The sequence below is a fragment of the Geotrypetes seraphini genome, chromosome 15 (assembly GCF_902459505.1).
Source record: "Geotrypetes seraphini chromosome 15, aGeoSer1.1, whole genome shotgun sequence".
NCBI classification, from domain to species: Eukaryota; Metazoa; Chordata; class Amphibia; order Gymnophiona; family Dermophiidae; genus Geotrypetes; species Geotrypetes seraphini.
In genome coordinates, this window is record NC_047098.1 from 17675481 (window position 1) to 17702663 (window position 27183).

At 44.8% G+C, this 27183-nt stretch overlaps 1 protein-coding gene across 2 annotated transcripts in view; it reads right to left on the minus strand.

Moving 5' to 3' along the window:
- The window catches only part of LOC117349195 (glutamate receptor U1-like), a 45216-nt gene extending 19327 nt beyond the window's left edge, over positions 1-25889 (minus strand). The window contains exons 1-6 of one of the 2 annotated variants that reach the window (XM_033922366.1): positions 25835-25889; positions 12895-12993; positions 7032-7063; positions 6144-6206; positions 907-1086; positions 189-415 (exon numbers count right to left, since the gene is read on the minus strand). In XM_033922366.1, coding sequence (XP_033778257.1) covers positions 189-415; positions 907-1086; positions 6144-6206; positions 7032-7063; positions 12895-12993; positions 25835-25865 — 632 coding nt within the window. In that variant the 5' untranslated portion in view covers positions 25866-25889. Of the gene's footprint in view, positions 1-188; positions 416-906; positions 1087-6143; positions 6207-7031; positions 7064-12894; positions 12994-20734; positions 20844-25834 lie in introns of those variants that run through there. The other variant, XM_033922367.1, reaches the window with a different exon arrangement.
- Positions 25890-27183: the final 1294 nt, after the last annotated feature.

Genomic DNA, 27183 nt, shown 5'->3' on the forward strand with positions numbered 1-27183 from the left:
CTCATGCATATTCATTGGGGAAATCCTGAAACCCCGACTGGATTGCGGCCCTCAAGGAGGGACTTTGAGAACCCTGCTCTACAGTGACTTATGAAGTGATAGAAGTGAGGGGATCCAGTGTGCTGGATGCTTCCAGTGACTTTTTTTTTGAAGCTAAGGCATAGAGCAGAAGTGAATAAGTCTTCTACCTGCCCGCAAGGAAGAGGCAGATGCAGGTGGCCAGATATGCGATGACAATGCTAACCCAGGTCTCTTTGCTGAAGGGTTTCAGGAAGTGGAAGAAGAAGGGACCCTCAGCTGTAGTGTCTCTCTTCAGGAGGATGCCGATTCCAGTCTGGATGAAGGGCTTGGTAAAGGATATCGTCTGCTCTCTCACTGACGTGATGGTTAATGGCGCCACCGCTAGATCCGCTTCCTGCAAGAGAATGAAATGCTCTTAGAGCATCACCACAAAAGTTCCGTGAAAAGAGAAACAAGAAAAATGATGACTGATACAGACCATAATGGCCTATACCAGGGTCTCTCAAATTGTGTTCCACGGCACATTGATGTGCCCCGAAGAGATTGCAGGTGTGCCACGAGAGATTCCAGAATTTTACTTTATTTTTTAAAAAAGTCCCTTCATAAGTCTATACTAGAAGAGATGATATGTACGTCGTGTAAGCAAGATTTCTGTCAATGTTACGAGCGTCTGTGTGCGTAAGGATACAACTACCCAGACAAGCATTATTCTTTGACGTGACTTGACCTTGAAAAGTAACGGCAAGTAATTTTAGTAGATTTTCAGCTCTGACAAATTAAATTGGAAAAAAAAAAAAAGAATGACTACAGATGGTGGATGATGAAATGCACATTTGTTTGTCAACTATCGAGCCACGTTTTGAGTTAATTCCCATGTAAAGTTACCTTTCGGATAAGCTCTCCAACCATCCCATTCCAATTCCCATCATTGTCCCGCATGCCATAATATCCATCCTTCACCACGGCCACCTGGTATTGGAATCCCAGCTTTTCGGAGAGTTTGTTGAGGAGATCAATGCAGTATCCCTCCAGTTCTGAACCTTTACTCATGGCAAAAGGTCTCTCCTAGGAGAAAACATTCTTATATTATGGGTGGTTTGCCAGCATTCATACAAAATGGAAATTGCTTTGAGAAGCAGGGCGAGAAATGACTTTTTAAAAAAATTATGCTTTTATAATAATTCACACATATTAAACTCGAACAGAAATATAGATCTTACTTAAATAATTTACAAGGTAAATATCAACAAAAGTATATATGTAACATCTATATTTCTATTATCCCCAATTTAAGGTAAATAAAGTTTAATAAAATGAGGAACAAGAACACAGAAATTTAAGGGATAAAATCAACAGGAATAAAAAGAAAATTCTCACAGCAGACTGGAGGGACCTATAAATCATATTTAGGTGTTTCCTTAAATCATTTTAACACATCTGAAGGAGTAAATATAGCTATAGGCACAGGAGGTTGCCTTGATATCAGAAACATTTTCAAATGTTCTGGATCTAGAGATACATCAGTTTTATCCAATCCTATATAATAAAACCCTAAGGGTTTCGTGTTCCCTGCCGCCATGGTGTGTGATCCGTGGCCGTGTTCCATTTTAGAACCCAGCGGCAGGGAACACTCTGGCCACTCCCCTCCTCCCGCCCTCACTCACCAACTGCTGCTGCTGGAGGAAGCTGCAGGCAAGCTCTCTCCCAGCGGCGCCAGAGCCGCATCATCGCCGCCCAGTACCGCTGCCGATGCCACTCTTCAAAGGAGCCTGATGAGAATAGCGGCCGCCTGTAACAAACTTCGCAGGCCGCTCAGCACCTCAGTAGCACGTTTCCTCTGACATACGCGATCGCGTCAGAAGGAACTTGCTACTGAGGTGCATAGCGACCTGCGAGGTTCACTTCAGCTGGTCGCTATCCTCACCAGGCTGCAAACGAACATGCTGGACAGGGGGAGCAGGTAAGGGGCGCTGATGGGCCGGGGAGCAGGGAAGAGGGACAGGGGGAGCACGGAAGAGGTGCTGATGGACCAGGGGGAAGGGAAGAGGGACAGGGGGAGCACAAAAGAGGTGCTGATGGACTGAGGAGCAGGAAAGAGGGACAGGGTGAGCACAGAAGAGGTGCTGCTGGACACGGGGGACATAAAAGGAAGGGAGAAGGGCTACTGCTGGACTGGGGGAGCTGGCAAGGGGTGGTGGTGGTGGACAGCGGAGGAAAAAGAGACAGAAAGAAAGAAAGACAGACAGAAAGCAGCCAAGGAGAGAGAGAGAGAGAGAAAGACACATCTATTCTAGCACCCTTTAATGTAATGGGCTTAAAGACTAGTATTTTTATAATACATCTACATGGAAATCGAAGGAAAAAGGTCCCTCCCAGGGCAAAACTTGAGATTTCAAAGCCAGAATAGCTCTCTGTTTCAGCTGAGTGGCCCTACAGAGGTCAGGAAATATCCGAACTGAATGTCCCAGAAACTTTTAGGGCTAGATTCGCTAAGCCCTCCGATCAAGTCCCAACCACTTAGCGACCCCTTAGCGACCCCAATTTCCCTCTGACCCGATTCACTAACCTCTGTCCCGATCATCCTCCGATCCGCGCATGCAAATGAGGGGGAGCAGCATTCAGATGCAGGCAGGCAGCGATTCACTACACAAATCTGGAACACCGACTGGGCTGGCCGATCAGCAAAAGAAGCAACTGCTGGGGACCAGTCGCTCACTGCTTTCCGACTGCATCTCCTGCTCTCTGCCTGGGTTCTCCTGCTCTCCTGCCCCGACTCTCCTCTCGCCACCCTGCTCTCTGCCCCGAATCTCTCCTGCCTGCCGCCCCGACTCACCCCTCTGCTCTCGCCCCAAATCTTTCCTTCCACCCCGACACTTCCCCATACTGCAAGCCTCTGGTTTTAACCCGCGGGTTTAAAGAGGGTTAAAACCACGGGCTCGCAAAGAAAAAGAGAAGCAAAAAAAAGGTTTTTTTTTTTAAAAAAGGTCACTGCTCTGTAAGCATTCGCAGACCATCTACAGATGGTCTGCATATGCGTCGGGATCGCTATTCAGCGATCCCTGCAGCCGGTTGGGGGTATGATTACGAGCGTCTTCATTTGCATGAGGACACTTCGTGAATCAGTCCCCCAGACCCGGATCGGATCGGTAGGTCCGTTTAGTGAATACCCCCTCCCCCCGTGTCTATAGCACTACCAGGCACACACAAGTGCTTTACATTGTACATGCAAGAGACAGTCCTTTCTCAGAAGAGCTGACGATCTGATTAGGATAGACTTTATGACTTTAAAATGAAAATACAATCAAAGACTCTAACTTCTTTCATATTCTAGAGCAGTGGTTCCCAAACCTGTCCTGGGGGACCCCCAGCCAGTCAGGTTTTCAAGATATCCCTAATGAATATGCATGAGAGAGATTTGCATACCTGTCACTTCCATTATATGCAAATCTCTCTCATGCATATTCATTAGGGATATCTTGAAAACCTGACTGGCTGGGGGTCCCCCAGGACAGGTTTGGGAACCACTGTTCTAGAGCGAATGAGGCTATCAAAATTGCCTTAATCAGAACAGGCATAGAATCTTCCAGAAAGCCAGTAAGATCAATCTGAGAAATTACTTCTAATGGATCCTGCACTGAGCAGCACTGCTTTCTTGCTGGAGATAACTACTACTACTACTATTAATTATTTCTATAGCGCTGCCAGACGCACGCTGCACTGTACAGAGTCACAAAGAGTAAGAAAGCAGCTTACAATCTAAACAGCCAAGACAGACAAACAGGCATGGATACAGTTAAGGGGAACAGTTAATCTGCTGGCTGGGTTGGAGGGCAAAGGGGAGTACAGGCCAATGAAGCCATTGTGACATCACTGATGAGATTGGCTCTTATTGGTGGAATGAGGCATTATGACATCACAAGCTCAGCTTTGCTTCCCAAAGACAAACAGAATGTCATGGATACAGTTAAGGGGAACAGTAAATCTGCTGGCTGGGTTGGAGGGCAAAGGGGAGTACAGGCCAATGAAGCCATTGTGACATCACTGATGAGATTGGCTCTTATTGGTGGAATGAGGCATTATGACATCACATGCTCAGCTTTGCTTCCCAAAGACAAACAGGATGTCATGGATACAGTTAAGGGGAACAGTAAATCTGCTGGCTGGGTTGGAGGGCAAAGGGGAGTACAGGCCAATGAAGCCATTGTGACATCACTGATGAGATTGGCTCTTATTGGTGGAATGAGGCATTATGACATCACAAGCTCAGCTTTGCTTCCCAAAGACAAACAGAATGTCATGGATACAGTTAAGGGGAACAGTAAATCTGCTGGCTGGGTTGGAGGGCAAAGGGGAGTACAGGCCAATGAAGCCATTGTGACATCACTGATGAGATTGGCTCTTATTGGTGGAATGAGGCATTATGACATCACAAGCTCAGCTTTGCTTCCCAAAGACAAACAGAATGTCATGGATACAGTTAAGGGGAACAGTAAATCTGCTGGCTGGGTTGGAGGGCAAAGGGGAGTACAGGCCAATGAAGCCATTGTGACATCACTGATGAGATTGGCTCTTATTGGTGGAATGAGGCATTATGACATCACATGCTCAGCTTTGCTTCCCAAAGACAAACAGGATGTCATGGATACAGTTAAGGGGAACAGTTAATCAACGGGCTGGGTTGGAGGGCAGAGGAGTAGGGTTAAGGATTGAAAGATATATAAAAAAGGTGGGTTTTCAGTCTGCTTTTAAACAAGGGAAAGGGGCTTGACGGACAAACTCGGGTAATTTATTCCAGGCATAGGGGGCAGCTAGATGAAAGGAACGAAGTCTGGAATTGGCAGTGGAGGAGAAGGGTAACGCTAAGAGTGACTTATCTGAGGAATGGAGTTCTCTGGAAGGGGTATAAGGAGAGATATTGAGGGGCAGCAGAATGAACACACTTGAAGGTCAGCAACAGCCTTAAATTCAGGAAACAAAGACATCCAAACAAGATTAACTTCAGATTTTGATCACCGTTAGAAGAAAAAAAAAAGAAAAAAAGATACATGTAATTCATTGAACAATCTTATTTGTTTATTGGGTGCTGTTGGTATGATGTGTTCAATACCGATAATAATAGGGAATAGGCTGGGGAGGAGCAGAGGTAAGGTGGATGTAAAAATTAGCCGGAAGCTCGGTGGCCAAAGGATTAGAAACGGCTCTCCCGAATTGAATAATGGAATGGGGACCGCAATCTGCCTTCATTTGTATTCATTTGTACTGATTCGTGTTGATGTGGATGTATTTATTTCATAGAACAGTTTTAGTGGATATGTTTTAGAAATGTCCATTTCTTTGATGCTCTCAAGCTCTGCCAGTGACGGATCTGTGACGTGGGCTGTGCCGGGAGTTGTATTAAGACCTGCACTAAAATACGACCGTTTGCTATCAGGCCGCTTCAGAGACTTTTCTATCTCTTAAATTTGTTTTATTTTATTTTTTAACTTTCTGGGCTCCTTTTACGAAGCCGCGTTAGCGGTTTAACACGCGTGCTAAACCGCTGGACGTGCTAGCCGCTACCGCCTCCTCTTGAGCAGGCGGTAGCTTTTCAGCTAGCGCGTGATTAAAAGTCACACGCGCTAAAGCCGCTAACGCGGCTTCGTTAAAGGAGCCCTTTATCTTCTTTCATTCTTTCTATTTCTTTGATTTTTGATCTTGGAAATGTATTATATCTTGTTATTACATATTTTCAGGTACTTTAGCTAGTTTGTGAGCCTTCGGGACAGATAGGGTCGTTTTTCTCAAGTACCTAATTTCATTTTAGTTTGATACATTGTAAACCGCTTAGGTCGGTAAAATGCAGGAGCGGTAGATCAAATCTTAAACAAACATATGTGTATCATATACAAAATTTGCTGTAATCTTTCCATGAGCGTGTGAGCCCCTTCCGCCAACTATTTTGTAGGTGGTAAGAGCTCACACATTAACCCCGGGGTAATCAGTTAGCACGTGGCAATCTAGCTACAGCAACTGATTAGTGCAAGAGCACGCCTACTCTCCGCCCTCTGACCTGTGCTCCATCTGAGTCTCAAAAGGAGGACATGTCCGAGAAAATCCGGACGTCTGTTAACCTTATGCCTTACCAAGATGGTCGTCACAGTCAAGGCCTGCTGGCTCTGCCTCTTCGATCTCTCATTCTTAACGGTCTGTAATGGGGAAACAAACGATCGAACAATAAAGGACAGGCAAGATTTTAAACATAGTCCAAAGAAATAATGTGCGTATGTGTGTGTGTAGAGCAGGGCTGCCCAAGTCCGGTCCTCGAGATCTACTGGCAGGCCAGGTTTTCAGGATATCCACAATGAATATGCATGAGAGAGAGATTTGCCATATGCAAATCTCTCTCATGCATATTCATTGTGGATATCCTGAAAACCTGGCCTGCCAGTAGATCTCGAGGACCGGACTTGGGCAGCCCTGGTGTAGAGCCTTACGAGACAAGGAACCTGCAGGAGCAATTATGGACTTGCTAGTTTATCAATTCCACCTTGCCAGTTTTGTTTACCAGAATTTGTTCATTGTTCCTTCTTAGGGTTACTATAGTAAAATACAGACTCCCTAGACCTGCCCCCAGGCCCGCCCAGTTCTAACCATCCCCGCCCTGTTATGCCCCAGTCCCGCCTCCAGTCTCGCCCTAGCCTCCCCCCCCCCCTCCCCGCCCGCTTCTACTCTCATCGGGCAGAAGGAAATCCGCACATGCAGGCACGCGACTTCATTACGTGGCATCCGCGCATGCGCGGTTTTCCTCCTTCCCAATGCGATTTAGAGGAGGCTTTTCAAACTCCCGGACAAAATGCTGGGTTTTGAAAAGCCGTCCAGACCCCCGGACATGTCCTCGAAAAGGAGGATGTGTCCGGGAAAATCCGGACCTCCGGTAACCCTATTCCTTCTTAGATATTGTAACCAGCATGAACAATGCATTCCCATTATGGTTGAAATCGCTAAAGTAATTAAAGAAAGAAATAGCAAACCTCGTCTAGGACAGCCTGGCTTTCTTGAGCACCTAGAAATAACCAAACAAAATACTTTTTTGAAGCATTATTATTGCAAGATGTAGTTTCCCAGTGGTTTAAGTACATTAAAGTAAGCAGTCAGAGTACAGAATGTCTTTCATTTATGTGACCTATCTTAAAGCCAGGATTTTATTTCTCCCGCTCAAATAACCACCTTCACCAAGTCTTATCAGACCCTCAGTGCCATCACTCAGAACTCAAGCTTCTCACATTTCTAAGCTTTATGTGCCAGCTCGTTACAGGGTCTGTTATTCACTTATCTCTTATAAAGAGCTTAATGTTTTCACTATCTTGTGCTATATATTTATGCATTTATTTAATTCAGTAAGCTGATACTTAGCTTTTGCATAACTATCTCCGTTTGAGATGTCTATGCCGTTGAGGGTGTCAAAGCCCTCATGTTTCGCGTGAACCGCTTTATCAAGGCTCCGCCCAATATCGGGTTCATAGACAAAACTGCCGAGGACAAAGGCGCGTGCCGACAACTGAGCGCAAGACGGAAGCACACGCTGAAGAAAAAGAGTGTTGTTAGGGGCTCCGACGGGGGTTTTGTTGGGGAACCCCCCCAGTTTACTTAATACAGATCGCAGTGGAATTGTGGGGGGCTTGGGGGCTTGTAACCTCCCTCATTATATTGGAAACTTAATTGTTTCCCTGTTTTTTAGGGTAAAGTTTTCAGTAAAACGTGGGGGGTTACAACCCCCCAAACTCCCCACAACGCGGCGCAATCTGTATAAAGTAAATTGGGGGGGCCCCGTCGGAGCCCTTTAAAACAGTCGTGTAGGTGAAAGGTCGGAGGGTTAGGATTTTGATGGGAAGATAGGACTTCGATGAGATACCTAGGGGGCAAGGGGACCCCTTCTGGTGATTCAGGCAGGTCATGACCTGTTGGGCCGCCGCGGGGGCGGACTGCTGGGCGGGATGGACCTGTGGTCTGACCCGGCAGAGGCACTGCTTATGTTCTTATGTTCTTCGGCGCGTGCCTCCGCGCTGCGCTCAGTTGTCTGTGCGCACCTTTGTCCCGGCGTGCTTTTGACCTGACACCCAATATCGGCATGGTTATCATTTACATGCTTGCAGCCACAGACCTAGCATAACTGCGGGTGTATAAATGTGGCAAGAGACACATTTCTAACTGGTCTTTCTAACTGGACCTCTGGACACTCATGCCACTCCTCTCCTTAAATCACTTCATTGGCTCCCTATCCGCCTCCGCATACAGTTCAAACTCCTATACTTACCTTCAATTGTGTTCGTTCTGCAGCCCCTCAATATCTCTCCTCTCTTCTCTCTCCTTACACACCTCCCCGAGAACTCTGTACCTCAGACAAATTGCTTTTATCTGTATCTTTCTCCTCCTTCTATCCTTCTAGGCATCCCTCCTGCTGGAGGATGTCTTGGGGTGTGGCGGCAGGAGAGACTGGGCATCCCACGTTTGAAATGTCTTGTTCTGGGCGTTTGGGACTTGAACTAATTTTTGGTATAATGATAGACGTAGTGGCGGTCTGGGCGATTAACCGCCTGGATGTATAGGATGACGATTTTCGCAAAAAAAAAAATTTGGGACGTACTTTTTGAGAATGGACCTTTTCCTGATGCTGACTTTGGGTGACTGGTGCCCTACGTCCAAATTGGACTTGGACGTTTATTTTGATTATGCCCCTCCACGGCCACAAATTTAAAGAATTAGGTGGTTAATGCACATTGGGGGATCTTTTACTAAGGCGTGCTAGCCATTTTAGCACGCCTTAGTAAAAGGACCCCCTTCATTTGGTACATCTTTGTAGAACAAAAAAAAAAGAAATATTAAGGCTGACTAATGGGGTTCCCCCCTCCACCCAATTTTTTTAATTATATGCTGGGTTTGTATTGTACTGTAGAATGCAAAACTTTATGTACTATTGTGAATGTTTTATCTGTAAGTCGCTTAGGTATATAAATGGATTATACATTTTTTAAATAAATAAATAAAATAACCCAAAAATATTAGCATATCTTTAGTTGTTCATAACTGACCATCTTCGTTTCACACTTGATTACATTCTTTGGATGAGGATATTTCAAGCTGCTGCTGCAAGAATTATATTATTGCATGGGCCGATGTTGCTTTTATTGGATGTCAAAAAACAATGACTTCGATTATTTTAGGGTGAAACTTTCACAACCTTGCAACCCATCAAAGTTCATGTTACGTTCTTCTGGGATCTGAATCCGAACTGTGATATCTCCAGGAGAGTTGAAATTATTCATGTTTTTAAATCACAATCAACTTTAGACCAAAACAGGCCAGATTTTCTCAACAAACCTCAGGGCTGGAGAAATTCTGGTTGCACTCTGTAAAGAACTGGATGCTTCCGTTGAAGGTCTGCAGGCTGATCTAAGCTATGACTTAGTATACAGTTTACTGTATGTAGGTAAGCTTTCAGAAATATTAAGAAATGCATAGCGAAGTCTACCAAAAAAAACCAGAAAGCTTGACGCGGTGTCCAAGGTGCTTGATTTCCCCCAGTTCATCAATTTGCCTTTCCGTTCCTTGGCCAAGCATGGAGTTGCGCTCAAACAAAACATGCTTTCTTCTTTTCAGCCCCTGCCCCCTCCCCTCACCCACCCCGTGGAGTGGGACACTGCCAAACAGACTTTTCTGGTCTTCCTTTCAAAAGCTCATCTTTCCAATCATGGGGAGTTCCTTTGAGCTGTTTTTGAAGAACTGTTGGAAGCACTTTGAAGTAAACAGGCATCTGTATTTAGGCCATCAGGTTTCCCACAGCGTCTCTGGATGGGGTTGACAGAGGATGCCATTCTACTGTTTCTACCAGCTGCCAGTTATTAAAGTGCCATCGATAACGTCGCAGCGGAAATGAATACAAGTGGATGGCAGCAACATTTGTGTGCTGCCTGGTACCCTTGGCCCTCCCCTCCTGTTAAAAGTTAAGGAAACAAACTGGGGCGAGATGCTGCTCTCCTGACTTATGGCGAGGGTTACCAGGCGTCCGGATTTCCCCCAGACCTGTCCTCCTTTTGAGGACATGTCCGGATGGCTTTTCAAAACCCGGCACTTTGTCTGGGTTTTGAAAAGAAATCGTGTCGGGAGGGAGCATCCGTGCATGTGCGGATGAAATGTGGTGATGTCACCGTGACATCATCGCGGCGTATCCACGCATGTGCGGATGCCTTCCTGCCCGACAAACAGGCAGTGTGGGGGGGGCAGGGCTGTGGGTAGAGCTGAGGCGTAACGGGGCAGGGATGGGTGGAACTGGGCGGACCTGGGGGGGGGGCGGGTCTAGGGGGGTCCGGATTTTGCTGGCGTAAAATCTGGTAACCCTACTTATGGGGCTGAACTGTTTTTCAAGTCTAGGAAACGGATTGGGGGCCCTGCACGAGTGATGCTACCGAAGCTGAAACTGTTATTTCTAATATCATAATGAACTTCACTCTAGAGCAGTGGTTCCCAACCCTGTCCTGGAGGACCACCAACCAGTCAGGTTTTCAGGATCGCCTTAATGAATATGCATGAGAGAGATTTGCATGTAATGGAGTGACAGGCATGCAAATCTATTCATTAAGGTTATCCTGAAGACCTGATTTTCTGGTGGACTTCCAGGACAGGGTTGGGAACCACTGCTCTAGAGTGAAGTTCATTATGATATTAGAAATAACTGTTTCTAATGATAAGGCCTTAGCAGTATTTCAAAATAAGCCCCTCAACTGGAAAATAGAACAATGTAATAAAGTGCATACAGAAGACTATCGCTGCGGACATGCTGGACGAGCTATAACCCTCAGTTATTTACATCAGTGTTCTTCAACCACCGGTCCATGGACCAGTGCTGGGCCACAGAAATTTCCTGCTGGTCCACAGGTCCAGCACGTGCATCAAGACCAAAACAGTGTTCTTCAACCACTGGTCCATGGTGCGACTGATGCGGCGTTATCTTCGAGCCAGCTCCCTCTTCCTCACTGATTCAGTGCACAAAGCCACGGGCAGCGGCTCCTACGGGCGTCCTGCGCCTGAACCGGAAGCCTTCTCTCTGACGTTGCAACGTCAGAGGGAAGGCTTCCCGATGAGGCACGGGACGTGCAAGGTGCAATTAGTACTATTATGGGGGCGGGGTCTGGGGTGGAGATTGGGTAGAGATGGGCGGGGTCTGGCCCACGACTTAGCCCCGTGTTCTTCAACTGCCGGTCCATGGACCGATGCCGGTCCACAGAATAATTCTTTTATTTATGCCGGTCCATAAGTGTAAAAAGGTTGAAAAACACTGATTTACATGACTTTCCCTTTTGCAGCAAGAAGGTACTTCCCGCTGACAAAAGTGAGGTCTTCATTCTCACGGATGCATTTGCAGGGCTAAACCCCATGCTGAATAGTAACTATGCAATCGGGTGAGCCAAAAAGAGGAACAGATTTGCCCCTGAACCCTTCCACCCCAGCCTGAACTTTTATTTATGAGCGTCTCGACACTTAATTTGGAACAGCTGGTGCTCGAGAGAAACAGGCAGTCTTTTCGTTGAAGTACGTGGGGAGGGGGAGGTGGGTGTCACCTTTTTATAAATCACTGCTCGATTCCCATTGGATATCTTCCAGTTCCAAGCGAAATCTGGAATAAAATCCAGCTGCTCTGCTGTCACTTTCATCTACGATTCAAACTCCAGATACACAGTGCTCTCATTGACGCTCAGACCTACTTTAAAGAGCGACCAAGATTTTTATTTTCCCATTTCACTTCTGTTCACACATGTACACTTTCCTGCAGGGCTACATAATTTATTTAAAAGGGATATTTTTAGCCTACTTCTTCTCTGCCATAGAAAAGCCCTAATCCAGGGGTGTCAAAGTCCCTCCTTGAGGGCCGCAATCCAGTCGGGTTTTCAGGATTTCCCCAATGACTATGTATGAGATCCATTAGCATACAATGAAAGCATATTCATTGGGGAAATCCTGAAAACATAGTAACATAGTAACATAGTAGATGACGGCAGATAAAGACCCGAATGGTCCATCCAGTCTGCCCAACCTGATTCAATTTAATTTTTTTTTTTTTTCTTCTTAGCTATTTCTGGGCGAGAATCCAAAGCTTTTCCCGGTACTGTGCTTGGGTTCCAACTGCCGAAATCTCTGTTAAGACTTACTCCAGCCCATCTACACCCTCCCAGCCATTGAAGCCCTCCCCTGCCCATCCTCCTCCAAACGGCCATGCACAGACACAGACCGTACAAGTCTGCCCAGTAACTGGCCTAGTTCAATCTTTAATATTATTTTCTGATTCTAAATCTTCTGTGTTCATCCCACGCTTCTTTGAACTCAGTCACAGTTTTACTCTCCACCACCTCTCTCGGGAGCGCATTCCAGGCATCCACCACCCTCTCCGTAAAGTAGAATTTCCTAACATTGCCCCTGAATCTACCACCCCTCAACCTCAAATTATGTCCTCTGGTTTTACCATTTTCCTTTCTCTGGAAAAGATTTTGTTCTACGTTAATACCCTTTAAGTATTTGAACGTCTGAATCATATCTCCCCTGTCTCTCCTTTCCTCTAGGGTATACATATTCAGGGCTTCCAGTCTCTCCTCATACGTCTTCTGGCGCAAGCCTCCTATCATTTTCGTCGCCCTCCTCTGGACCGCCTCAAGTCTTCTGGATGGCGGCCCTCGAGGAGAGACTTTGACGCCCCTGCCCTAATCTGACCCTCAAAGAAAGATTTAATTCCAGTTGAAGAACACAGGATCACAAACCTCTGATGCTTCCTGTCTCTTTCTGCTCTCCTTAAAAACTCTTCTGCAGTCATAGTCATTTAAATGCCCAAAACCGTTACGAACTCACCTGCTGGGCTGGATCCTTTAAAAAGCAGAGCGGCAGCCAAGCAGACCAGCAACCCAAAGACTTTAGCCATTGCAGAGGAAAGCTTGACAGAGGGAGTCCCTGTTAAAGGGGCAAAAACAGTTAGTTTCATCAGCCCACTCTTTTAATCTTTTCCGTTCACAGGCCTGGTGCAGATAGCATCAGAACAAGGTGTGTTTAGGCATGATCTGTAATGAAGTTAACAAGACAAGGGTTCATCAAGAGCTGGGATGAAAAGCGATGGGAGAAGGGGGGAGTGTGTGGCGCAGTGGTTAAAGCTACAGCCTCAGCACCCTGGGGTTGTGGATTCAAACCCACACTGCTCCTTGTGACCCTGGGCAAGTCACCTGATCTTCCCAATGACCCAGGTACATTAGATAGATTGTGAACCCTCTGGGACAGAGAGGGGAAAATGCTTGAGTACCCAAATAAATTCATGTAAACCATTCTGAACTCCCTTGGGAGGACGATATAGCCAGGGCAGGATTATCCAATAGGCCAAGTAGGCACGTGCCTAGGGCCTGAAATGGTCAGGGGGTTCCGATGAAGGAGGGCATCAACATTGGTTTTTCCAAACAGCGATGGGCCCCTCCAGCATCGATCGGCAACACGGGCCCCCCCCCCCCCGACCGGCAATGCGCCCCTCCCCCCCCCCATCAACAGAAAGTAAGACAAGCAAGCAACGCGGGTAAGAAAGGCAACGGGAACTGTAATTGTGCAAGCGGTGCTGCTTGCCCAAAGCTTCCCTCTGACGCAGCTTCCTGTTTCCGCCTGTGCGCATGGTGGGGCGGGGCGGTGCAGGGGGCCCAGTGTACTTGTGTGCCTAGGGGCCCTGGACGAATTAATCCTGCCCTGGATATAGCAAATTGAATAAGAAAAGAACCCATGTTCTTGCAGTTATTTTCTTAACAAATTTGGGGACTGTATTACACATACCACCTCGGCTCTAGGTTTCATCCACCTGTACCACATTAGCAGGGTTAGGTTTGAGAGTGGGGGGATGGGGAGAAAGGGGGGATAAATAAGGGTGCGAGTAGTGGTCCTGGGGGGAGGGGGGCTTTGTAAAAGGGAAGTGGGAGGTTTGGTTCCTGGTTTTTTTTGGGGGGGGGGAGGAAGAGATGAGGGATTTCAGGGGAGGGGGGTTCCTTTGCACTTTATACAGGGATGGGGGGATGGGTGTTCTGCTTGATATGGTAAAACTTGATATTTTTTCTGTTATCTTTGTTTGCTGGCTTTCCGTTGAGATGTATTCCGTGCTGTTGATATGTACTGTTGCCTGTTGGGTTTATCATCAATAAAAATTGTTTATACATAATTAAAGAAAAGAATGGAATCATGGGAGAATGGAAGATTATGATCATAGCATGAGGTTGATGTCTGAAAAGGGAGTGAAGGAGGCTGTGCACCAAAGGGAAAGCAAGGGTTGCTTCTACCATCGTTAGGATATCCTAGGGATTTGTCATTACAAGGTTTTGATATCAACGTATGTCTAATGTACAGTGAACCCCAAAGAGTAGCAACATTCCAGAACCCCAAAGAGTAGCAACATTCCAGAACCCCAAAGAGTAGCAACATTCCATGCTACTTTGTGTCTATTTTTTAAGGAAAAGTAGGTGCGTACTTTCTCATATAAAGGAAGAACATGCCTACGCTTGGCAAACCACACATATAAGCTACGCCCACTCAACAGTAGGTGTAATGTGGATACGTCAGTGATTTTATACAAACTCCAAATGCATAAAAATGTGCATGTTATGACTCCCACACATATTTTTTGGGCAAGTATGTGTTACAGCATTTTCTAAGAGGTGATTTCTGAATATATAACCCTATTATAAACATAAACTTGTTACATTATCTCTGTAGTATGCAAAGCTGTAGTTTCATTCTTGGTGTAGAATATATATTTATATATCCTGTTTGGGTAAGAAGCACCTATTTATCTGTATAGATTATCCTGATCTCTTTCTCTATCAGAGACCTGCAAAACATTTATTGCAAAAGTCTTTCTATAGATACAGATTTTCTAATTATTTTTTTATTCTAATTATTCTTCAGACTTTTAACAGAATAGATAGTTCCAAGGATAGGGTGGGGGAGGGGAGAGGAAGGAATACCGTGATTAGGAGGAAGGAAAGATCATGACTCAGGGGAAAGCGATGTATCTTTTCCATAACCATAGAGGGGGGGGGGGGGGGGAGTGTGGCACAGTGGTTAAAGCCACAGCCTCAGCACGCTGGGGTTGTGGGTTCAAATCCACGCTGCTCCTTGTGACCCTGGGTAAGTCACTTAATCTCCCCATTGCCCCAGTAATAAAACCCTAGCCGTGCATGCGCACTCTTAATTGCGTGCTTACATGATCTGTAGGTCTGTGGCTGCAGGAGTGTGCATGCGCGAGTCCCCAGCCTTCTTCCCAGCACCTACCTACACTGCCGACAGGACTGGCCGTCAGCGCTAGACTCTCCACAATATTCGGCTCCTCTCTATTTGGAGAAGGCTTCCGACGCTGGCGGGGATTGTGAGGAGCCACGGGGCGGGAAAGGAAGCACCGAAAAACTACTCCAGCCGCTACGTTCTTCACGGTCCCGACTCCAGTAGTGTATGCAGCACTCTACACACGCTGCTTCAGGGCCTTCTACTACCCTGATTTGCTCTGCCGTGTCTCTGATGATGTCATCAGGGACGTGCCAGAGTAAATCAGGGCAGTAGAAGGCCCCGAAGCAGCGTGTGTAGAGTGCTGCACAAGCTGCTGGAATCGGCAGATTTGTCGGGACCGCGGGAAGGGAAGAGGAGGTAAGAGAAATGCTACTGCTGCACAGGGAAGTGGTGTGGGGGGAGGGAATGCTACTGCTGTGGCTGCTGCACAGGGAAGTTGGGGAGGGGATCAAAATGCTGCTGTACAGGGAAGTAGGGTGGGGGGAAATACTGCTGCACAGGGACATGGAGGGGGAGGGAATGCTGCTGTGGCTGCTGCACAGGGAAGTGGGGGGGAAAAAAAGACAGACAGCTAGCACCCGTTAATGTAAAGGGCTAAAATACTAGTTATATATATTCAATCTCTAGGCAGTGTTCATTTTTTGATTGTGTGGACTTTCGGACTGCATCAAGGCATTGTATGGCCGATTGCTAAACTCAATGATTCAAGACTAAAACTCGCTCCCACGTACGTTTACCTCGACCCTGAAGAAAAGTTTCCTTGTTGAAACATGCATGTCGGGAGGGGTGAACGAAGAACTGATCACCACTAAGCTAAGTGAAGTTTTTCCATTAATAACATTAGAGAGAAAGATTTACAAGTTTAAAAGTTTGAAAGATAGAATTGATAAAACTATACAAATACTCCTTTCAGAAGCATTACATTTTATAAATTATATTTCAATAAAGTTTGGACTCATAAAGAGTTTAGCAACCGGCAATACAATGCCTGGATGCAGTCCGAAAGCCCACACAATCAAAAAATGAACACTGCCTAGAGATTGAATATATATAATATAATATATGCTGCAGGTGAAGAAGTTACAAAAAAGTTACAGAAAAGACCTAATATAACATAATTATATTGAACAAACAACAAGTGACATATATATTCAGTATTCTTACTATCTGTCAATGGCCTCTGAAACAGCCAATCGGGAGATTTTCAGTTTCTCTGACGAACGCAGGGATATGCTCCTACAACGTCTATTTAATTTTCTACATCATTCTCCCCAAGGAGCTCAGAATGGTTTACATGAGCACCCTATAGGATAGTGTTGAGTGCTGAATTCATTGCTCAACTTTGGGTGCCAAATTCGGCATTCAACTGGGCACAAGGACTTACATCAGCTGAAATCCTAGCACACACCTTGGGTGCGGATTCCCGGTATTCTGTTAACAGGACGCTCATCTTTTGTGAACGTCCCTCACCTGCCCATGCCCCTCCCATGGCAATGCCTCCTTCTGATTTGCACATGATCCAATTTAGATGCCCATGCGTTACAGAATAGCACACAGCCAGATTGGTGCCCAAATCAGGATTAATTTCTTGTTAGCTCCAACCATTAAATCATTGGAGCCCATCAACTATCTGGGATCAACAACCTTTTAAGAATCCGGGTCACAGCGAGCGGTGCCGTAACCATCAGCATGCTCTCGAGTGCTCTCAAAATCAACCCATTTTGCGTTTTGACAACGGAAATCCCATTGGTGGAAAAGTCAGAATGGACACCATAGCGCAGCACTTTTGACGTTGTGGATTGTGGAGATTACCGCTTCCCTTCTCCCTCTCTCTCCCCTCCTCCCCTTTCTTTATAGAGTTCCCCCCTCTATGCCGATTATGATATTCTGTTTCTTCATACAGTGGCGTAGGTAGGGTCACTGCCTCACTTTATAGCCAGGGGATTGATAAGCTATAACACAGTACACACTGTATAATGCAGTAGAGAGAATGGGCGTAGGAGTGGGCAGAAACATGGCTTCCTGCCCATGACAACATATGCTACAGCTCTTCTGCTGGATAGACTGTCTCAACGGATGCTTCCAAGCATCCATTTACTTTACCGTTGTCCCCATAGAGCTCAGAACGGGTTACAGGTTAAACATCCATAGTATACAATTAACAGGTTATGATTTACACTGGATTTGCCATAATTTCAGTACAAGTTTATGATATAAGCTTTTATCCTAACTAGACACATACCATGGGCCTAATATTAATATACATAATATACAGTTTACCAGTTGCAATTTTCCATAGTTACAGTACAAGTTTTACAGGGGAGAGTGTGGCGCAGTGGTTAAAGCTACAGCCTCTGATAACCAGAGCTGGTATTGTGACATCACAATGCCTTATTCCACCAGTGGCTAAGAGCCAACCTCATCAGTGATGTCACAATGGCTTCATTGTCCTGAACTTGTCTCACTTTTGCTATATTTTGATTTCTAGAGTGGTGCATTGGTTAAAGCTACAGCCTCAGCACCCTGGGGTTGTGGGTTCAAACCCACGCTGCTCCTTGTGACCCTGGGCAAGTCACTTAATCCCCCCATTGTCCCAGGTACTTTAGATAGGTTGTGAGCCCGCCGGGACAGACAGGGAAAAATGCTTGAGTACCTGAATAAATGCATGTAAACCGTTCTGAGCTCCCCTGGGAGAATGGTATAGAAAATTGAATAAATTAATAAAAAAAAATAAAAAATAAAATAAATATCCTAATTGGCACACATAGACAGTTAGCCAGAAGACAGTCACTACAAAGAAAATCATGGGGGGGGGGGGGGACCGGACCCTGGGACACCTCCCAAGCCCCATTTCCAACACCACCATATGTCCCAAGGAGAGGGCTCTTGGGTTCTACCTTATGCTATGTAGGGACATGCGACTTTCTTCACCAGCCATGTTTATATATGGCTATTTGAGAAAAAAAAAAAAAAAGCCGGTGAATATAAAACAAAAAAAGATATTCAAGAAAACATGACAAATAATGGAGTGTAAGTTTTCAAGGCACCAGTTATGCTACTTGAAAATGGCTAGTACTCCAGAGGTTGGACTATTAAAGGCCCCCTCGTGATTTTCCCCTCAAATGTTGTTGTAATGTGTAACGGACCCTCAGAAATGCCACCAGCCACTCAAATATATTTCATAGTGGTTGGATTTATACATTAAATCCTCACCGGGTCACTTTAACTATGGCTTTCAAATATGCTGTGGCTTTCAAATGTGTTGATTTTTTCCAAAAAGTACAAAGGTAAAACTTTTTATAAATATAAAGCTAATACTTAGCTTAGGTGGTCCATTCTAAGGGATCTTGTCACCGACATGTTTCACCCTGGAAGGGCTTCATCAGGGCTGTAATCCCTCTACTAGAATTGGTTTCCCACGACACCACCACTCCAAAGATTTTAAAATGGCTAGCAGAAACATTCATCAAATGAACTTTCAGAGCCCTGAAGTCAGCCCCCCCCTTACCCCAGGCAGCCTTCAGAGCATTTCCACACCACTTTTTCTGTTTCCAACCTTCTAGTTCTTGAATTTTTTATTTTTATTTTTTTAAATCTTTATTCATTTTAAAGCCAAAAATAAGTGCAACATATTATACAGACATTTTACGTTTTAACAGCACTTAAATTCAATCAAAATTATATTCTATGACAAATACATATATTATCCCCCCCCCCCTTTCTACATATCCAAAAATTGCACTCAAATTAAAAGTATCTTCCCGCCCACCCTGGACGTGTATGATCAAAGGGCAAAATCAACAGTCTTTCCTTACAGAATTTTGTCAATGGCTCCCAAATATCCATAAACTTTCTATAATGCCCCTGCGGTATAGCAATCATACGTTCCATTTTAAACATGTGGCATAGAGATTCCCACCAGAAAGTATCATTTAACCGATCCCAACTTTTCCAGTTTCTCATAATAAGTTGTATGGCAACCCCTGTCATAATAAAGAGAAGATACTTGGCTTTTAGCCCTCATTAATGTGCCAAATAGTACGGTTTCGTATGACAATGCCACTGAATTTTCCAAAATTTTATTCACTTGACCCCAAATGGATCTCCAAAACCCAAGTATCAAGGGACAATAGTACAGTAAATGATCCAATGTCCCTACATCAAGATGACAGTGCCAGTGACTTGGAACTATCTACTTTCTGTAAACGAACAGGGGTCCAAAAAGATCTATGTAACAAAAAAATAACCACGTTTGTCTCCTAAATGCAGACGCCGTACATCTCATCCTCCAAGTCCAAATTCGTGGCCATTGAGACGCAGAAATCTGCTGCTTTATTTCAATGCTCCAAATGAATAAGAAACTAAAGACTAGTTTTTGAATTTTAAAGGGCTCCTGCCCTACGGTTTCCTCTTCAAGCCAAACAGATGGCAAACAGGCACACGTTACCTGCATGAAAGTTTTGGGATGTAATCATGTTTTGTCTTAAAAAAAAAAAAAAAAAGTTCACCTTTGAAAGATGTGTCAAAGCCAAAACAGCCTTAAAACCATCACAATAAGGATTATTTGCAGGAAAATTCAACAACGTTGAGCCAAAACGTGTACTCTCCAAGACACCCCTGGGACCCCCTGGATCCCTTTTTCCTTAACATTATACCACCTGAGTAAGTGAATCTCGTAGTGTTTTTAAGTTACCACATAGCAAACTGGATGAGTGGTTTTAAACATCTCATTCTACATGATGAGACAAGTTTTCAGACACCTGTTACACTGTGAATCAAAATACATTTCAGAAGAGACAGAAACATTTAGAAAGATGGGACGTGGCGGCAGGAAAGCATTGCTCAGCTTACAGGTCTCTGAAATTAACACGTCCCCCACCCCCCTCCCCAATATCAACGTCAAGATGAAGGCTGGTTAGAGAATTGCTACTGGGAAACACTTGTAGGATTCTCTCTTTAGAAATTCCCATTTACCTCCCCACTTATCACCAGCTCAAGAAAGAGCAATTTAAAAGGCTGCTTAGAGGAGTGAATTCAGACATTTGTCAGTTTGGATTTGTGATCTGCAGAGAGATTTCCTCCTCTGGAGGTTGAAGGTATTAACATTTTCATTGAAAGAGGGGGAAAAAAAAACCCAAACATGCACTGATAACCCACTGTTGAGTCTTTGCATGAGAAATTAAAATAAAGCCCACACAAACCTCTGTCTCCACCAGCTCTTTTTTTCTGTGTGAAGGAAGATGAAACAAAAGAATACGACCTAGGAAAAATAACCCATCTTTCTGAGCATTAAACACAAACCCAATACAAAAGAAAATCTAAATGTATTGCATAGGACGTGGGAGGAGGACAAAACAGCAAAACTGAGGTAAGGAGTTCTACTTACGAGCTTCTCCCTCCGCTTCTCTTGGGTCTGGCTAAGATCCTCAGCCGGAATGAGAGGGTGAGCTTGAGGAGCCGTTTAAGAAATCACTGCAAAACCTCCCCAGTTCATTGGGGTAAAGTGGGGGCTTCCAAGGAGGAGGAGGAGGAGGAGCGAGTGAGCCTCATTAACTAGAGGGCTCCTTCAGGGAAAGAGCATGGCTATTGTTATAGATTTTGCAGTGGCTACCGGGCACTGCTGAGGGAAGACATTCCATCATTTATCTTCTGATTGAGATGTCATCATATAAGCTGTGGAATGCATTGCCAGAGGTTGTGGTAAGAGCGGATAGCTTAGCTAGTTTTAAGAAAGGTTCGGATAATTTCCTGGAGGAAAAGTCCACAGTCTGTTATTGAGAAAGACATGGGGGAAGTCACTGGATCGGTAGCATGGAATGTTGCTACTCTTTGGGGGTTCTAGAATGTTGCTACTCCTTAGGTTTTGGCCAGATTCAAGGGACCTGGATTGGCCACCGTGAGAACAGACTACTGTGCTTGATGGGCCATTGACCTGACCCAGTAATTCGATACAACCGTACTGCTGTAGTTGTCCAGAGCTCTGCGCCCTTCATGAAGGAACAACTCACTTAAACTGGGTTCATTTTTACATACATTTCTTGTCCCAGACTTGTTCTTATAAAAGTTTCAAATTTATTTAATCTTTGATATACCGTTTATCAAAAGCATACCTAAATGGTTTACAATGATCAAAATATTGTTGAAATAAAACAAAAACTTAAAAGTAAAAAAGTAGAGGGGACGACAGAAAAAATGGGGAAAATGGGAAAAGGTGAGAGCTTAAATACAATGAGAAAATAAAATCTTAAAAGGGAGGGAAGAAACGGAGGGGCTTTAGCACACTAGAGTAGGGGTCGCTTCAAAAGAAGCGTTTCAAATAATGTTAGTGTTTAAGCAAGACTTTTTCTTATAGCTAGAAGATATATTTCAGACGTTATAGTTTCCTGCTTCATATACACTGTAAATCTAATGCAATGCAGTTCTTATAATGAGGTTATACCGATTCAAGATCTGGACTCTTAGAGAATGACACAGTGACAGAATTTGTCACCATCCTCATCCCCGCAATAACCATAGGAAACTCCCGTGCCATTACCTGTTCCTGCAGATACCTATGGGAAACCATCCCCATGTCATCCTTTGAGGTGAGAGAGGGAAGAATCAGAGTGTGAATGGGCACAGCCAGTGAACAAAAAGTAGCAACATTCTAGAGCTAAGATTGTGATGTCATAATGCCTCATTCCACCAATGCCTATGAGCCAACCTCATCAGTGATGTCACAATAGCTTCATTATCCTAAACTTGGCTCAAATAAGAATCAGAATATGAATGGGAACAGCCACCGACCGTCAAGCCTTGCACTGATCTTTGGGAGGTGAATAAGGAGAGTGAAGAGAGGAGAGATACTGAGGGACTGCAGAATGAACACAATTGTAGCTTAGGAATAGGAGTTTGAATGGTATGAGAAGGACGATAGGGAGCCAGTGAAGTGATTTAAGGAGAGGGGTGACATGAGTGTAGTGAGGTTGGTAGATGAGTCGTGCAGCAGAGTTTTGCACCGATTGTAGGGGGGGGGAGTGGTGGCACAGCGGGAGACCAGTTAGCAATAGATTGCAGTAATCTAAGCGCGAGGTTACGAGAGTGTGGACAAGGATCTGGGTAGTGTGCTCAGAAAGGAAGCGGGTGAATTTTGGTGAGGTTGCAGAGATAGACGCGACAGGCCTTAGCAGTTTGTTGGATGTGCGTAGAAAATCAGAGGTCAGAATTGAAGACGACACCAAGGGTGCGGGCAGAGGAGACTGGAATGATGATAGTATTATTTATAATAAACCTTGATATGGCAATGAAGACTTACACTAGTAATTCATAAAACCAATACACGAGATATCGCTGCTTTAGAATAGGGGCTAGGGGGGGCGGGGAAATTTGAAAAATGGAGCTCAAAATTCGGCGCTGGGAATAAAACCCCTGTCATGCCCCTTTATTGAACTGTGCTTATCCCCAATATTTTCTGGGACCCAGCTTTGGCTACCGGACTTACATTAACTGAAACTTGGTATAAATGCTAAGGCCGAATTCTGTAACAACACGCAAAGTTTTGGAACACCCTGACACACCCATGGCCCTCAATATATAAAAGAAGGATATAATCCCCAGGTAAATAGCAGCAAATAGAGAAAATGAGGAAAATAATGAAAGTTGAGATGGTCCAATCCAATTCCATAAGCCTTTAACGAGAAAATACTGTGTTCGCCTACAAAGGTCCATGGCACAGAAATAAAAGACATGGATGTATTTCAGCAACAATGCCTGTGTCAGGAGTCACAACATTTAGTTTGGAAGAGAAAAAAGTTACAATTGCTTCATCGTCTTAGGGCTTTCTTTTCTAGATGAATGAGTCCTTTTATTTCTGTGCCAATTCAAAATTCTTTCCATAATTCATCAAACTTTGTACCAAGTGTCTCCTGCTGTTTTTCAAGAGTTTTTTTTTTGAAATCTATCAGCCTAAAAGAAATCTGAGATCAAAAAACTGTATGAAATTATGTTTGGAAGGTAATATGTTAATCTCCCACATTAAGATTGGTGCAACTGTGTTTTCTGTAGCAGGTGTAAAGCTGAGGCATACCCTGCCAGGAATTTTGTGTTCACATGAATTTTAAGAAAATGTTAATAACCCAACCGTTTGTGAAGGCTTTTTTTGGAGTTGAAGTTTTATATTCAAACTGGATTTGAAGATTTCTGATGTTTATCGACCATTTTTAAAAGTGTCGTTTTTTTAACAACTGAACTATGTATTTTGTTTAACATTTGATGCTTGTTACTATGGAAACTGTATAGGTAATATACAGTATATAAATTTTTAAATAAATAAATAATTTTCTTATTAAAAAACTTTAGGAAGTGGATTGGACCGTCTCTGATTATTTTCCTCATTTTCTTCTATACCCTGATACCCTTCCCATGGCCACACCCTCTTTTGAGACGAGTTAGCCTTACAGAACAGCACACAGCCAATGTGCAAATCCTAATTGCTGCTAATCACATTAATAATTGATTCTTTGTGCAAAACTACAGTAAATTGGATCATTAACCAATTAAGCTATGCGTGCATCTCAGGATCATGCCCAAATTTGGGTGCATAAATTTGGGCGACCTTATAGGCACCTAAGATGTAACACCCTTTATTGATCTGGATCCAAAGGGTAATTTTCTAACAGGTCATCTAGATGTGAAGATGGGGAAGACAGCCTATTTTATAAAGACATGTGGAGGGGCAGTTTCAATAGAATGCCTAAGTCTCAGTTTGGATGTTTTGGGAAAGATATCCAGAAATCCAGCAGAGGAAATGTCCACTTTCAAAAGAGCAAGACGTCTATCTTTTTTGGTCATTCTCACATATAAATAGATCCATATGAAAAACGTTTTCATCTAGGCCAGTGGTTCCCAATCCTGTCCTGGGAGACCACTAGCCAGTCGAGTTTTCAAGATATCCCTAATGAATATGCATGAGAGAGATTTGCATACCTGTCACTTCCATTATATGCAAATCTCTCTCATGCATATTCATTAGGGATATCTTGAAAACCCAACTGGCTGGGGGTCCCCCAGGACAGGGTTGAGAACCACTGATCTAGGCATTCTTAGCAAATCATTCAGACAGCTGAGCATAGTAGAGAGGCTCTTATAAGAAGTATTGTAGTGAATTTCACATTAAAAGTCCCAAGTATGGATGTCACTATACGATCTTGCTTATATTATATGGTGAGCCCTCCAAAACCCACCCAAAATTTATTGTGCCCACCTGAACATCACAACAATATCCCTTATACCTGCAGGTGTCATCTTAATGTAGGGACAACAGATTTTTGAGGGCTCACCATTCAATACATATAAGCAAGATATGGTGATATTTGTACCTGGAACTTTTCTTGTGAAATTCACAACAGTACTTAGAAGAACCCATCTGTTCTCTGGGCTCAAATGTCTGTGTTAACTTCTGAAGCTGTTTCGGCAAGAACTTTTCAGCATTCCCCCCCCCCCCTTCCTAATACAAGCTAGAACAGACATGGGTAACTCCGGTCCTCGAGGGCCGGAATCCTATCGGGTTTTCAGGAATTCCCCAATGAATATGCATGAGATCTATTTGCATGCACTGCTTTCAATGCACACTCATTGGGGAAATCCTGAAAACCCGATTGAATTCTGGCCCTCGAGACCTGCAGTTGCCCATGTCTGAGCTAGAATGTACTGGTTTGTTTGTTTTGTTAATATCTTTGGGGGGGCTCATTGACCACTGGGGGAGTAGGAGAGGCCATGCTTTAATCCACAGGTGTCAAAGTCGGTCCTCGAGGGCCGCAATCCAGTCGGGTTTTCAGAATTTCCCCAATGAATATGCATTGAAAGCAGTGCATGCACATTGATCTCATGCATATTCATTGGGGAAATCTTGAAAACCCGACTGGATTGCGGCCCTCGAGGATCGACTTTGACACCCCTGCTTTAATCCCTCCAGTAGTCATCTGGTCAGTTTGGGAATCTTTTTAGCATTTAGACTCTTTTAAAACTGGTCTAGCTCCAAATGTCTAAAAAAAGAAGAAAAAAAGCCCAGGACTTTTTGTTAAAGGTTTGATTTTGCCTGACAAGTCCGGACCTAAGCACACCCTAAGCCAGAGGTAGGGAACTCAAGTCCTCGAGAACCATATTCCAGTTGGGTTTCAGGATTTCCCCAATGAATATGCATTGAAAGCAGTGCATGCACATAGATCTCATGCATATTCATTGGGCAAATCCTGAAAACCCAACTGGATTGCGGCCCTCAAGGAGGGACTTTGAGACCCCTGATAGAGCAATCCGCGCAGGCAGGTGGTGGCGTTCCTCCGATCGCCCCATCTGCATATTTTTCATTCCTGAATTCATCGGACCTGCCCGGATCGGGCAAGTTAGTGAATCCCAGCCTATGGGCTAGATTCACTAAGCAAACCGATCGTGTACCGACTGGTTTGCGACCCCTTTGCGACCCAATTTTACTCCGGCCCGATTCACTTACCTCTGTGCCGATCTGATTCCGATCCATGCATGCAAATGAGAGGAACGGCATGCAAAGTAGGCAGAGAGGCGATTCACTACAGAAATCTTGCAAACCGACTGGTCTGGCCGATCAACACAAGGGGTCCAGTCGCAAACGTCCTTTCCCAGCCCTGCAGCCCCATCTCTGCCGCTCTGCTCTCTGCCCCTTCCATATAACTTGCAAAAAAAAAAAAAAAAAAAAAAGTAAGAACAGTGGTCTTCAGCTTGGCCAGATGTCCTTTAAATGGAAGCATATACTGTTTAGTCCAGTCAACCTCCGTGTGCTTGGCCAGTCCAAAGCAGCGCCAGTGGCAAAATTCAGTGAGGTTTTGAAGGCATCCGTTGCTAAAAGCAAGATAGGAGACCACTACATAAGATAACAGATGCAGATGCCGGCCCGACTCTCCTGCTCTCTGCCGCCCTTCCCCGCAGCGTGAGCCCGTGGTTTTAAAGCGGGGCTGCACTGCGGGGAAGGGCGGCAGAGAGTAGGAGAGTCAGGGCGGCAAGAGCAGGGCTCGGCTGGAAGGGGCAGAGAGCAGAGCTAGTGAATCTAGCCGGGGCAGTGAACGGCAGTGTTGGCGAAGGGGAAGAGGCAGCTGCCGCCGGGGCCTGGGACAGCAGGAGAGTTGGGGCCTGTACAAACAAACCAACCAACCAGCAAAATCGGACACAAAGCGCACGCGCAGACCATCTGCAGGGAAAGCAGATGGTCTGCAAATGCGTCGGGATCGCACACTAGCGATCTGAGCGGTTGGAAGGGGGCGTTCCTCCGATCGCCCTCATTTTAATTTTTTTGTTTTGTGAATTGGTCAGGCCTGCGCGGATCGGCTACGGATCGGGCACAGAAAGGAGGTTAGTGAATCTAGCCCTGATACAATTCCTGCCAAAATCATGGCTAGATTGAAGGCACAGACATTACATCTCCTCAGGAGCAGGTGTAAATGTAAGAACTTTATAAGCAGTGCCCCTAAATTGTGACACTGTCTGTGTTCTGCCCCAGCCCCCTCTCCTGAGCCCACCTGCCCTAAAGTTCATGCCATCTTACGCTGTGCATATTTGTAAGCACGATCTAATTTTATCAGAGGACTTTTCTACCCTGAAAAGTCTTATAAAACAGTTTCCAAACCTTCCCTTATGAAGACCATTTGGGTGCCAGCAGAGCTGTGACACTGAGACGCACGGGGATTTAAATTCTTCTCACTATCTGATTTAATATATTCACTCCCACCTCTCCTGAGTGGAGTAGAATGGGTACAAGTGGATCGATTTTTCACTTCATCAAAAATGACAAAGACTAGGGGGACACTCGATAAAGTTACAGGAAAATAC